Here is a 14,713-nt window from a genome sequence, read left to right as displayed (position 1 = left end):
TCCAGCCAACTTTCCCAAATCCCATTTTCCGTAATTTCATTCAGATCACACCTTCTTCAGTATTCGCATTTGGGGTAATACCCCACAGACCCAGATAACGCTGTTCTGCTTCTTGGAGGCGAGTAGTCACTTGAATAAGAGCGTCCTCCATTTTATGAAACAGCTGGTACATTTGCTCCTGCAGCTGGAGCAGCGCCTGTTTGGATTCAGAGTGCCATAAGAGCTCTGCTTTTAGGTAGCTCACTTCGTACGCGAGGTCTTCGATCTGTTTCTTCATGCTTCTTGATGTTGTCTTCGATCGCTGGAGGCGGGATGGAAGGCGCTCGAGATTGGAAGAAGTGCCACCACCGCATAGAATCCCATGGTCTTGAGGGGTGACCTCCTCCGCGATCGAGTAGAGAGAAGTAGGCGAGTATTGGTCCATTTCTGTATAGGGTATGGGTGAACGGGAGGGCTTTGATTACAGGGGCCAAATAAGACTTTTTAAAATGAGCTCCTTCCAGGTCAGGGCCCTACGGGTTTATACTAGGCTCTCATGTGAAAATTACTGCACCGTCCACGAATCATCTTATTCTTTGAATTCGTCGTTGTTAATTACAACAATCTGTAACGAACTGGATTGGTCACCTGAACAGAGATGTTCGAGCTTTCAACCGTCATGCTGCCACTATCGCAGAAGCCTAGATCCATTGGAATTGCCAAGTGCCTGATAATTTCGTCCGTATGAATGTTTATTGTCTGTTTAGACTTTTCCGGTCAGCCACTATTAGAGCCACGGCTTCCGACCTCCTTACCTTGTTACAAAGGTACACAGCCGTCTTTCGTAGCCCTGCAACATTATGGCACCCCTGGTCATAGGAGTGATGGAATGGATGGCTTCGCAAAAAAGTGCATATCTCGACCAAATCAGGCATGTCCGTTGGCATGCTTGAGTCACATTGTATCCGAAAACTTCTTCCTGGTCAGCTTCATATAGGCAGACTGCAACCGAACAACTTACTTGCATATCGGCTGCCGCCACGACGAGCCACACGCTGAAATCGGAGTACATTATAATAGTCGTCGTCGCGAAGCTCAACTCAATAGTACCAGGGAGGCAGGGGAGTAACTTATTCCAAATCTGGGATTCGTTCCTACGAGCACAGGTTGCGGTTGATATCAGGGCTACTATGAACACGTGATGTTACTTGATACATGAAATGTGACTATTATTCAATTTTCATTGATACCGAGCCCTTTGACATGTATTTTACCACCTGGGAATGAGCGGCCCGTGCTTCGCTCCTGGGAGAAACTTACAACATCAGCCACTTTTATAAGAGTCGGATTGGTTTAATATTATGCTTATCAGTACTCCGTACAGAGGTTAATTTACCAGTCTTTCGGCTGTAAAGTACAGATCTATGAATACGTTGCAATACATTTGTTTCCCGCTAGTTACTGACATGGTGTATGTGCGGATGATCTCAAGGAAATGTAATACGGTATTTAAACCCATGCACTGTGTAATTACAATTACTAATCCGCACATAACCATCCCCTTGTAGAGTTGCCAACAGCTTCACAAGGGGGCTCGTCGGTTCCTGTACCCATGGGTTTTGCCTCGTACGAATACAATAGGACGCTGAGTCAAGACGAAGTGTAGGCTTTTATGCTAGCGTATTTTACGATTTGTGATCTCTCTTAATGTCTAACAAGAGAAGCACTCACGATGAGAACAAACATCCCAAGCGTCTAGGGGCTATAGCTTGTCTCTAAGACAGGGAACAAGATCCCGTCTACAAGGTATCAAGAACCCAAACGTTGCAGCACAAACATACTGCCACATTGGGTGGGGTCTGAAGTTGTTGAGGAAAGCGATTGCTCGCAGGCAATGATCAATTCCCGAATGCAATGGGACCAATCACTGATAGAGTTGTTTGCAGATGGCTGAACAAAATGGCGTGGCTATGTTTGTAGCCAAATTCATTGTTGGGTCCCAATACACCGCTTCGCACCACCATCCCAGACCAGCTCCCCCGATTTAATGGCACTGCAGCCTTTGACACAGTAGAGTCCACAGAAGGCAATAAACGTGCCTCAGAAAAATGTCTCTTATTACTGTTCTGCACCCTGTCCCAGACGTTAGCGGTGTTGTCAGCAACATATGTACTTTCAGCGATGAAAATGCAAATGCCGGTGAAGGAATGACTTGCGACGTGGAAAAGGATGAGTCTCTCGATTTGGATTATTTAGTGTCGATGCTTCGCGATCTATTAAAGGTTTGATTTCGTACGCGGACAAGTATAATGAAAGTCATCTTTTAATGAGTGGCAGGAGCCGTCATTGTCTCCGGGCCTCGTACACGTGGAACAGGAATTTTACAAAATCGAGCAACCACAGTGGATTTTCTGTCTAAGACGGAGTAAGGAAGGCGGTGCAATGTGGTCTGATGGCGTACGGACTATAGAGCTTGAAGAGTTCAATATTGTTTACTGTATCAACGGAAGACTGGAAGCCAAAGATGGAAAGGGGGGCCTATACCTGATACTTATTTAGGCCGTTCTGAGCCATGGTCAATACAGTTGTAGTTTGACCCATGAAGGAAGCTTTCCTGGCCCACGGATTGCTTGACCATCGAGGGATTTTGAGTAATGATATGGAGAAAGTTCTTCCTCTATAGCGTCCCCTTTGTCACGTTGTTTGGTCCGTAGGGTAATGTCTCTGACGAACCTAAGCGCAACACCAATGCCCTTACCTTCCTCGACATTTCCCGCCCGAATTAGCTTTTGGCCTGCCGTCAATACGCTTATGAGTGATGCAAAACAAGGGATGAGATCCACCAGAGCTTAGAGGAACCGAGTCTACCTCAGCACAGCACTTAAACCTTGGTAGCGGGATTGTAAGGTATTTTTATGTCTTATATAGAATTGAACCGATTCGATAGCTACTGTGCTGGTCATACAAAAAGCCTTGGCACAGCAGTCAAGAGAATGAGTTACTAAAATATCTGCATCCACTCTGACTAAAGCCTATTCCTTCTGCAACGGTTGCAAGCTTGAATCCTGCATTGACGACATTCGAATATATATTCCCGCAGAAAATAGGAACACTCCTCGCATCGATGGGGCCCAGAAATATACTTCCATCTATCATGCACGCACTCATGATTCTCTCTGAGCTCCTGTATCGTTCTCGCAACCAAAATGTCTCGTGGTGTCTGAAAATAAGGTGATGCTGAAGCTCCCAGAGCAGCGTGCGACTCTTCATCTGACTGCTCTGGTTGCGTTTCCTGACTTTCTAAGTGGGACTCATCAGTCTCCGGAACAAGGTGATCCTCCAGCGGAGGCTCATCGATATCTGGTGGGGGGTTAGCAGCGAGCGGCTGCTCTTCTTCTCTATCAATCAATTGATAGGCACGCGCAAGAAGACGGCGTTCATCCCATTGTTCACACCTGCAATTCTTCCACTGCGCTCCGCAGTTGTAACAAAATTGGGCACCACAGCGACAGCTATTACGTTTTCTCGTTAGAATCAGGGCCATGAAAGGTAAAGAAAGGACAGCTTAGAGGTAAGGGAGAGCTTGGAGAGATTACGAACGTCATATGATTGCAACCATGATCCAGTTCCACCATTCTCCAGCACGAATAGCAGCGTTGCCATCCGTTTTCTTGTGCGGTTGCTAACAGCTGTTGCATGGCGGTGTCGTTCGGACAGTCTCCCATGTGTGCCCGCCCTTTGCAGTTCGTACAAGTCGTGTGCCTGCAACAGGGGCATGTGGCTACTTCACCATTGATGTGGGATGTGTTGATGAACGCACCACATTCAGAATAGTAGCAGTACGTTCTGTTTGGAGTTTCAAACTCAATCTTCTTTTTCTCGTACTGCTCTATGAGATCGGACTTGAGAAATATGCGAGCTATGTTCATATTTATGGGTTGTCGGCAGCATCGCGGAGGGAACAGGGATTCATCCGTCAGTGAAGCTTTGAAAAGGTCCTCCAAACAGGGACGACAATACTCATGCTGACAAGGAACACGGGCCACGTTGACAAATTCAGTTTGTTCTCGACAGGCTACGCATCGACGCATTGGCGATAGTGATTGACCGGTTCGTCGAGCCGCCCAAGCAGACGACTCGGCTTGCTCGGTTTCGGAATCGCCTCCGCCCATCACCCCTATGTTGTGATATCCCTCCATGCCGGACACGTATAAGATTTGGAGTTTAGCCAGAGTTTCATCATCCAAAGTCGCTGGATTTGATTCGAGATCAGCTGAAGATTCAAGGCATCCATTCTCCGTCCACTGACGAGCGATATCTCGGTCTTTACAGGCGTTCTCTTCTTCCATCTGGTTCACAGCCACGATGCATCCGTCAGCTTGTACTGCAGCTGCGAAACTCGTAGCCATTCGTCTATCCGCGAGCAACTGAGAAATAATTTCCAACTCCTCGTTTTGTAATTGAAATGCCAGCTCTTCGTCAGTGGGATCACGCGATTTCCCTTTGGAGGATTCAAAATAAAGGCCTGCATCTTGCAGCTGTAGTTGAATAAGCAGGTCAGCTGTAGGCTGGTCTATTTCTGGTGCTAGTACAAAGGCCATCGTGGCTGACTGAATAAGATAAGAGGCAGATTATGTCTGGTAAGCTGAGGGAAAGCGTTTAGGGGTAATCTAGGGATGTGTTGTCAAAGAAGGGGGCCACAACTACACCGCAGGTTGAAATCTTGGTGCATGTATGGTACACATGCCTTTCCGTATCTTGTACGACCTGGCACCGAAAAGCAGCAATTATGGCTTTTGCCCCGCTCCCTACATCCAGCATGGTAGAACCTCGTAAGTGATACTCGATGGCATAGCACGTGGCACTTTGTCGCCCGTTTTCTAATTTGAACCGGTTCAATCACGGAAATAAGTGCAGACCGCCATCGTGTCCCTTCCGTGAAATCGGATGCTTTGGGTGGTCAACCAATAAACAGAAAAACTCAAAGTACTGTGATAACTGGCGCTTGAAAGAAAACTCCAGACTCGATGTTATCCAAATAGTGACTGTACACGAAGCACACAGCGATTTGCAGGCAAGTCGCATCTCAACATCAAGTGACCACTACACTTTATGACTGAATCATTGTCCGTTTCAGCCTTACCGGCCCTCAATCAATCTCGATGTCTCATGGGATCTATTGACAAATTACCCTCCAGGGAGAGCGAATCGCATCGTCTCCAAGGGCTAGGCAGCAATGGAATATCCACATCAGTCCAGTCTGGGGTAGAGCCGCTTGGGTCTTGAAATGTGGCCACTTCGAGCGCCAGTGGCTTGTCTTTGCGTCACTGCCCTAGTCAGTCGATGGCCTCTATGAACCCCATCGTCATCCACAGTAGGATGCCTGGGTTTCTTAAGTGCTTTCTTCCCAGGTGCTGCAGTCAAGGGTGGGGAAGCTTCCAACTTCGGCACTAACAGGTGATATGGTCGTGTTTGCGTTTGGTACGGCTTCTCTGCGAAATGGTCTCGCATCCTTCAACTTGAGACATGGGAGAGGTGTTGGGATGTGGGCTGCATGTGGCATATGAAGAGTCATCCCGCTCTCTGTCCTCATAAGTCCTTGGCTCATGCCCACCAAAAGTCGACGAGTTAAAATCTTGCATTAATTGCGGGTCGATCGGTAGAATTTCAGGGCTTGTATTAGTAGTTAAAGACCCGAATTCATCGCTTGTCGTAGGGATGTCGGAAGCGTTTAGTGTGTCCGCAATAGAGTCAGGCTGCAGGGACGGTGAGTAGATTAAGCATTCACTGCCATCTGCATTATATCTTAGCCCATCTTCACATAGTTGGTCCAGCCTTTCGTCCGCTGACGAGAATGACATCTCGCCAACCTCAGGAAAAGGCATTGTCAAGTGGGTTGAAGGTGAAGGAACATAGGGGCGATGTTCAGCTACTTGAACAGGGGTTAGTCCTGTCTGGTTGCCTTCGAGTAGCGTAAAGGCATTGGGCTGTCTCTTGATATCAGAAAAACGGCGACCGGTGGACATGGTAGTAACTTTTACTTCTGGAGGAGCCCACTAGATAACGCTGAACATCCCAGCTCCGCTGGGATCAAGCCTTTGCCGTTTCTTATCCCCTTTCCACTCCCGGAATCTCTTCTTGCCTCGTGAGACAGCATCGGTTCGAGTGCTTAACTTGCCCTTGCTGTCTGACTCATCACCAGATGAAACCCAGATCGCTTTCTGCAGACCATGCGTATCACTCAAGTGATAACGTAGCCGAGTTTCGGAATTAAATTCTACTCGGCACATCGGGTGAGAACATAGGTATTTCCCGCACATCATCTTCATATCATTGATGACACGGCTTCTCAAATCATTGCTCCTCTTCCAGGATCTCATGCGGTCGGACGGGGAGAGACTTTCAAGGCAAAAAGGACAGTACCCTGGCTGGATGAGAGTATAGCAGTAAGTGATTATTTCACACCGCCGCGACATGCCGTTCTCGATGTGCATGCGGCAATGATCTTCCCACTCTTTCTTAGTGTAGAAGGCGAAGCATTCGTAACAGTACTTCAGCTGCGTGTCCTCGTACCCAAGCACCTTGCAACGTTCCTTGCGTTGGCAATCTTGGACATGATTAGATCGCTTAGGGCGGGTCAACCTGAGGATATTTAGAGACATGACACTACTTTTAATCATTGCATCAATGCTCTCTCATTCAGTACCCCGGCTATCAATACGAATGAAATCACGTGATAGTAGTCGTGTCGCTCAGTTCACAACAACTCGATAAAACTTCTGAATTGCACACTCCTTGACCTACATCCGTACCTGAGATAACTCGGATTCGAAAAATGAATCTATCAATGGTTCCCCACATTTTACGACCGGATTATAATTGGCCACGACCAATGCCTCTCACGATCTCAAAGACAACGCCGCCTATGCCCTATGTTCCTGACAGAACCATCAGAATAGCATGGGGCATCATACACAGGTCGCTATACTACTTCTCCCAGTGGTATTGTTCCTGGTTCCAGATCCCTTTCGATCCCAATATTGTCCAATTGCCCTTTGGACTCGTTATGAAATGGACAGATCGCACCAGTATCGAGGAAGTAGTTTCTATGCAAATGGCAGAGGCTGCTGGGATTCCCGTGCCAAAGGTTTTAAATTGTGGTGAACATCCGAAGGCTCCCTTCAACAGGAAAATCTCGATCTTGATGACCCGACTGCCCGGAGTACCTCTTGAGAATTCGGATGATGACTTGCAGAGTGACTTTGAGGAACCATGGTTGGAGGAACTCAAAATGTGTGTACACTCCATGCGTTTATGGGTGCCTCCAAGCCAATCTATCTGCTCCCCTATTGGAACGCCCCTGCGAAGTTCACGGGTTCCTGGTCATATAATGGGGCCTTTCACGAATCAGACGCAATTTTTTGAGCACCTTATTTCTCCCGCTTCATCCCATGGCTTCAACTCCGTGACCGAATATGAGGACGCGCTAGCACTTGCAAAGAAGCTTCTACAGCATCATTATCGGATTACGTTCACTCATGGAGATTTCAAGGCTCATAACATTCTCGTCGGTGACGACGGGCACTTATCTGGATTTCTGGATTGGGAATGTGCGGGATGGTATCCGGAATACTGGGAGTTCACAACGGCAATGCGATTCGGAAAAGGAAGCTGGTGGTATCAGGTGGCCTCTTGGATAGGTGGAGATAAGTATATCAATGAGCTGGATTCGGACATCGCTTTGAACCTATTAACAGTTGACTCTTACATAGCAATCTAACCACTTGTGGCTGTAGACTCAAAACTCATCTCCTTGGAGACTTGATTGGAGGACATATTTGCGACTATAAGGGAGTTGAAGTATGCAAGAACGGTTTGTAGGAAGCCGTGTATGGCACCAAACCCACGAACTGACCGTGAAGAGAGCGTTTGGTACGGTTACATATACTACGGTACCAACACACAGATCTAACGAATGACAGACGTTTGAAGTACAATAGTCAAATGACATGAGAAGAAAGGCAGCCTCAAATAGGCGTTTTCCCAAAGAACTTGTGCCATCACCTGTCCTCAAAGGCAAATACGCGATCTAACGACGGGCCGTGGCTGGCTATTTTTTGCAGCACCAGCGCTATATTGATTCCCAAAAGCGATACACTCCTGCTGCAGTGCCTCGGCATTACTGCAGCGGACTATCCCGGCCTGAATCAATGCCAGCAGGATCACCATCAACCACACGCGGCATGTGACGTTTGGGATCGAATTGACATCTCGATCGCGGGACCTCATGGTCTGATCAAGCTGGCCATGCTTCTCCACTGGAACGGTTGCTATCTGAATAAGGACTCAGAGGAAATTTGATTTGAATACGCCGCCAGTTTCGCCATGATCAGGTATCCATCCACCACCCAAATTTCTCATATGGTACTTCGATCCACCCCGGGGGCTAGTATGAAAGTAGTAGCCCCAGTGGAAATCGTTTGGCTGAGGAGGGTCTGATCGTATATCAAGGACGATGTAAAGTGTGTTCAACGGTAGTCGAGCCAGTGCATCTTCTTGGCTCTTTTTGATTGCGAGAGCCCTTTCTCTGGCGGTCGTTGGGAGGCGACCAGTTTTGGAACCAGCGGATACTGACATTTTGGGTGGCCGCGTGGGTACTTTTTGACTGGGGTATAAATGTAGAGGGAGACTATTAGAATGCTAGAAAGGGATAGAAGATAGAAAACTGGACAATACTATACCGCAAGGTGCACGGCTTTGACTTTATATGTTCAGTTCGATGGCATACCACACTTTCATCAGTTTCAGTTAACGAAAGTCCGTGCTCGATTGCTAACAGGCCAGGCGTCTGGAACCTTTGCTTTTTTCCCCTTACGAGGTGGGTGAGGTTGTCCTCCTACCAGCCAATCTCAAGATGAGAATAGCCGCCTTTGCTTAAACTGTATCTCATAGGCGATGTGACTGTCCAGTAACACAGGTTTTGAGAAGACTTAACCGCCATTGCGCATGCAACGGGGCAAATGATGGTCAGTTACATATAACTGCCCCCTAATTGCCCCCTAATTGCCCTCTGGTCGCCCCCGGGTTACCCCCTGGTTGCCCACAAGCTTCGGACCTACTTCCCCCTCCGTCCCTCCCTAACTCCTACTAACTTCCGCTGTATTTTTATCCAACTTCTCTCCAGCACTTAGAAAACTGTTCGGGAAGTGCGCCACCAATAACTCAAGCTGTTGGCAGGGCGGCGGAGTATTGAATTTTAATTGACCCTGTATGTATTTGCAAGTTCTGGTCTGCTCAGGTACGTTATAAGTATAGTATCGATGTCCGGTTTTCGGTAACGAGATGCATACTGACGCCAGAATTTATCCTCTATGCCAAATATCAGTAGTACTATCCTGCGTAGCTTGATAATCTTTAACAAGCCGGGCATCTCTCCATGGGCTAGCACGGTACGAAGACCATACACCGTTTTGTACATTATCAAGTCATTGGGCATATAAGTCCTAGGTATTAGACTCGGTGGACGGAAATACCAAACTATAATCCCATGAGACAATGTGACATTGGCCGCATGCAGAAAAGCTAGCGCGGAATGTGAGATAGATCTGTAGGAATGAAGCTGAATTAATTCAAAGCATGTGGAATAATTGAATCATCCCCTTCGTTTTCACGGAGGTCGAGACAAGATATGGCTGGCTCTCAGGATTTCTCCCCTGCTCTGCCCTGAACTTCAATTGCCCAAATAAGTAATGAGAAGCGCTTTAGGAGCACGACGTCGTCTATAAAGGTGCCAGCCTTGTCCCAGATACTCACCGCAATTTGGCACAGACAAATTCAGCTTTTCCTTGACCCATTGTCGCTTGCACAATCGCCGCATGGCTTAATCGAGATGGCTTGGTATGAAGTCTTCATGCTATAGATATGGTGCTGCTGGGAGTGCATACGGCCCTTCAACAGCACCAGGAGGAATGGACGGACTGGAGACGACCTAACCTCGTTAACTGATAGAATGCCCGTTTTTGAAGATAAGATCATCGTGAGTACTGTCCATGAGGTGGCTTCCATCTCCCTGACCTTGGCAGAACACCTCTGTCAGATATGTCAATGGAGAGATCGCGGCATATGTTGTCCAGACCCAGTATCTCGATAACCCAGAGGTCTCCTCTGCTAGGGACTCTTATTGGAACAGCATTGCGGATATCAAACCCAGTGACTTCTGCTCTAATAGTATTTCAGATCGGAGTACAATTGTCGAAGAAAACGAGGCGAAGGTGCTAGAAGGACCCGAACTCTTTGCTGTCCGCCCTTTGTACATCGGAACCACTAGTAAACGCACGGTCGACTTCTTCTAGAAGGTCTCTCTACCACTGGATGATCTTGAAATGAGAGGAATGGAATCGCGTGTTCCGGAGTCTAGCGAAGATCTGATTGAGGCTCTTTTTCACTATCAAGGGGATGATATTTGGGTATATGTTCCTTACTTGTATGCCAGAGATCGAGAGGTTTCACGGGGTGTATACTGAATAGCCTAACTTCTTCATTGCTGTTATTTTCTTTTTCTGGCTGCTGGTCGCTCAATGTCATCTCAAGCATTATACGAAACCGATAGTTCTATCTCCATAATAGAGTATGTCGCAAACTGCTTTCATCCCTAGCAAAAAAACATAAATAGTGTCAATCCACCGAGAAAAGAACGTCCGCTTTAAGTCTTCTGCTGCCTTCACTCATCTTCATCAAGCATAACATGGATTCTGTTTGTCCCCTCTAGGCATAATTATGGCCGCCAGTTACTAATATATTAGAAGGAAACTAGGAAGCGGCAAAATACAGGGGCAGGAAGGGAAGGACTCATTCCAAGAAAGAAGGACAAAGAAGAACACGAGAGTGTAAGGAGTAGCAATCGTCATTGGCGTCCATTAGCTGATGGGTTACAGCAAGAAACAGGCATTCATACGCCCCAAGGCAGCAACCGTGCTGTCGAGAGGCCGTCATTAATCTACAGGAGGGCTGGAGGAGCGCTGAAACATGATTAGGACAAGAAGTCAGCCAGTTTGCGCCTTAGGCGGCTCTGCTGTAGCTGCAGGACGGAAGTACCAGTAGGCCTAGTCTGTTGTATTTGTCACCATGAGTCTTGTCCTGAGTGCTTGTACATGCAATAGTGAGATTACGGACGTTGATCAGACACACGGGCCCTTATACTAGGATTGGTTACCAGAATAGACTTGACCTTAATGGTGGCGTTTGGTACTTTGTTATGGCTGAGGGGAGAGGTCAGTTGCTACTTCCAAGTGCTTCAGAAGAGGCTCATCCGACTGCTGCTACCCCAGAAGAACCCCTGCATGACTTCCCTGTCTGCAGCTTGTCGTGCGTGTACCATTGTCGTGCACCACGAGTCATAGGCAATACTAGTCCGGCACACTCTTTGCCTCCAACCAATCCTTAAGAAAAGGATTGGAGGGTAGCATGGTGCCCTCGTTTGTCCCAAAAAAATTAATATAAGTAGTCTGCAGCAGCCTGACAAGGGTGGGGGGTATAAGGAGCAGAGAAACGCATACAGCACCCAGCACTACAATTAATGCAGTTATTTAAGACTTTATCCCCACCTTTTTATTAACAAACCACTACGACATATCTCGCCATTCTTCCTATTGGCTTTTTAGTGCATCTACGGAAGCACCTCATCTTCAAGGTCATTCATCCGTGTTCTCTTATACTTCTCATCTGACTCTTTTTTTATGAATTCTCGTACGGCTTCCCTCATACACTAGAGCCAATCCGTGACATGGCCGCCAACAGCTCTCGCACTCGGGTCCCATCCACTATAAGGTCTTCTCATGAAAATTGCTTCATTGGATGGGAGAATATAGTAAGAAAACTTCCAACTCCTGGCACCTCTGATCAGTAACAGCTAATGAACGTTGCAATCCTCATCTTCTCCAGGCTGTTGTCTTCCTGGACAAGGATGGTACGATCAAGGCCACTGGAGCTGGTTTATTTAGAGACACTTGTTCCTGGTTCACTCAAGATTTTCGCGAAAGATTCCAAGATGTTTTACCGTCAGGTCAACCCAACCAATTCTCTTCTTGCCGTCCAGTCAGATGCTGCAGGGCCTCTGTCGATAATCCGGACAAGCAAAAAGCCGCCGTTGAGGTCCTATCTGACTACAGTAACACTCAGCAGGCAACAGCTCAGTACTAGCAGATCTTTACCAGCTGCCGCCAAAACGAATGGCGCGTTATTGGTGAGGCTTGGATTGAACTTATTGAACCCGACAAGAAACGCTTATATCCCTGTTCTAGAGGTGACGATGCAAAGCCAAAGTGGTGGCCACGTAGACTCCAACACCAAACACCACATCATCTTGACTCATGGTGGGTCACCATCAGTATCTGCTAGCCAACCCAGGTAATTTTTAAAAAGAGCGGATCATTCTCTTGATCCATATTCTCCGCATGTCCGGGAAAAGAAAAATTACATGTGCTAAGTTGCTGGAGGCCGCAGAGCAGAAAGCCAAAGCTAGGAAGATAACAGAAAGGGCACTAACAGTCCTAAAAGAGATCATCGCAATTCGAAAGAATGAAGAGGAAGTAGAAACGCAACGCAACCATGGTGAGTACCAAGTCTAAGGATCTCGATAGATGTACTAATTCTTTCAGATGGCATTACAGCTACCAGAGCGCCAGACGAGGAGCCAAATTAGGAGCTCCTCTAAGTTTCTTGGTTAGCTAGCAAGGATGGACGAGGGAGATATCTAGCAAGAAGCCCAGAAGACCAAATCGAAGAGATCTCTCCAACTAGTCCTTCGGTAGAACCCTCGTCGGGCTTTACACCCAGCTCCCATGGAACCTTCCAGCCTACCCATGGATCGCCCGTACAGAATCCATACGTATTTATGTATGGTCATTATTTCATGTCACAGTTTTATACAATATCATAAAATACACGGAAGATAGATATTCCATAAGCTTTTCCATTACTGGTTTAGCTCCGTTTCGAACTAGGTTTCAGAAGAGAAGTCAGAAGTATAAACATTTGCATCGGTATTGCATCCAGCTGTAGGCTATACCACTTCCAGCACCATCTAGTACTAAACTGGTCGCAGAATGTTCACTGAGACCTGAGATTTCGGTGGAGTCCGACATTGACTTCGTTTAACTGAGGCGTTACACTAAGACAGTAGTGAAGAGGAAAATGACTTCATTGATGAGAACTGGTAGCGAGACCTTTAGACTTGGTTGGCAGCTCGCTTTCGGATCTTATATTTAATATATCGGGAAACAACAGCCACTTAACAATCTTCCAGCACTTACAGAGTAGTGTCTTAGAAACACTTGGTATTTTGACCATTGACCCCTCAAAAAAGAAAATCATTAAATTCACATCGAACGGGAAGATATTGAGTGCTGCGTTGAAAGAGAACAGTGCCGATTTCTACAAGGAACGGTCAACCGTGACGAGCGAAATCAGTAAGCCAGCCCAACAAGTCCCCGGGAAGCGCAGCTTAACACTAGAGCAATCATTAACCACCTACATGGTCATCTTTCGGTGAGCAGCCAAGCATCACGGACTCGCATGCATCACTCTCATGTTGGTCATTAGATATTGGTTGCTCTGTTATGTGTAAAATAGAACAAAGAAGTGAGGACACAATAGCCCGTCTAGTCTTTCTTCAAAAGTGTGTAGCCCTATCCTACACTGGGTGATCGCCTTCGATGTATCGCTCAACAGTACCAGCGAATGCGTCCCGAACTGGTTTGTTTGGCCGTCGCCCTTGGTAATAGCTCCGCCTTCTTCAGCCCTTCGATTAAACTAACTTGACTTGCAGAAGTTTACTGCCATCCAGGCAAACTGGGTTGCAGTGTTAAGCTCCATCAACCGCCCTTATCTCTGTCCGTTTGTAGATACGTCAAGGTAACTCACCTTGTTCAACACTCCATGGCGTACAGTATCTCAACAATTTTCATCGCATTGATCGACATTCGTACTACAGGATACACGAATCTCATTTTCAAGGCATCTCAGTATTCTTACCTCCGAATGCCAGTTGCACTTACTCAGCTCAGAGTACTCTGCTTGTTGTGCATCTGAGTTGGCCATCCGGGAAGAGTCTGGAACGCACCAGGGAAATGGGCGACTTGATTGTGCGAGAAATCCAGCTTTATCGCTCAACTCAGCTGCTCTGCTCCGGGTAAACCGCACAGTGCGATTCGCATTAACTTTTCTTTGCATGGAGCTGGTGTAACCCATTCTATGATCATTGGTGACAAATGTAGGAACAGCAAGAGTGTGGAAAAGCACTTCTGGTTGATCAATCCATATAGGTCCATATCAAGGTGCTTGTTGACCAAGCCTGGTGATAGGAAGGACTGGTGCACGCTGAGGCGATGGGTACCAGACTGCATATTTCAGGACTACTGATATTCTTTAAAAATCGTAAAGTAATCCCCAACATCAGATTCTTAGTAGGACATTGTCGAGTAGCTGAAACTCGCCTCTATATCCAGCAGTATGACCCTTTCTCAGTAATGCACGTTGTGCAATGATGCGTAAGGTGAAGGCCCTTCTCAGGGATATTGGTCCACGGATGATAGTTTGGCACGTAGCCTTTATTCAAAGAAGCTAACCTGTTATTCCAGCAGTTTGTTCTTGTGTTGCTCACCGCACTCACCGTCTACATCATTGTGAGTACCAATGTCCGCCTCCGGGAACTTTTGCATCTGCGACTCAAGGAGAA

General features: G+C 47.0%; 2 protein-coding genes across 2 annotated transcripts; both read right to left on the bottom strand.

Annotated features, from left to right (window-relative positions):
- Window positions 1–40: 40 nt before the first annotated feature.
- Window positions 41–424, bottom strand: AFUA_1G00160 (uncharacterized protein; the record flags this gene model as incomplete). The annotated part of the gene is made up of 1 exon (XM_744675.1): window positions 41–424. One exon carries the CDS (start codon window positions 422–424, stop codon window positions 41–43), a length of 384 nt encoding a protein of 127 aa, XP_749768.1.
- Window positions 425–3,004: 2,580 nt separating this feature from the next.
- Window positions 3,005–4,580, bottom strand: AFUA_1G00150 (BRcat and Rcat domain-containing protein; the record flags this gene model as incomplete). Its single annotated transcript, XM_744674.1, has 2 exons — window positions 3,005–3,491; window positions 3,580–4,580. The coding sequence occupies 2 exons, from the start codon at window positions 4,578–4,580 to the stop codon at window positions 3,005–3,007; spliced, it is 1,488 nt and encodes a 495-aa protein (XP_749767.1).
- Between the last annotated feature and the right edge of the window lie 10,133 nt (window positions 4,581–14,713).

The sequence above is a fragment of the Aspergillus fumigatus genome, chromosome 1 (genome assembly GCF_000002655.1).
Source record: "Aspergillus fumigatus Af293 chromosome 1, whole genome shotgun sequence".
Taxonomy (NCBI): Eukaryota; Fungi; Ascomycota; class Eurotiomycetes; order Eurotiales; family Aspergillaceae; genus Aspergillus; species Aspergillus fumigatus.
This window is presented reverse-complemented; position numbering and strand designations above follow the sequence as displayed.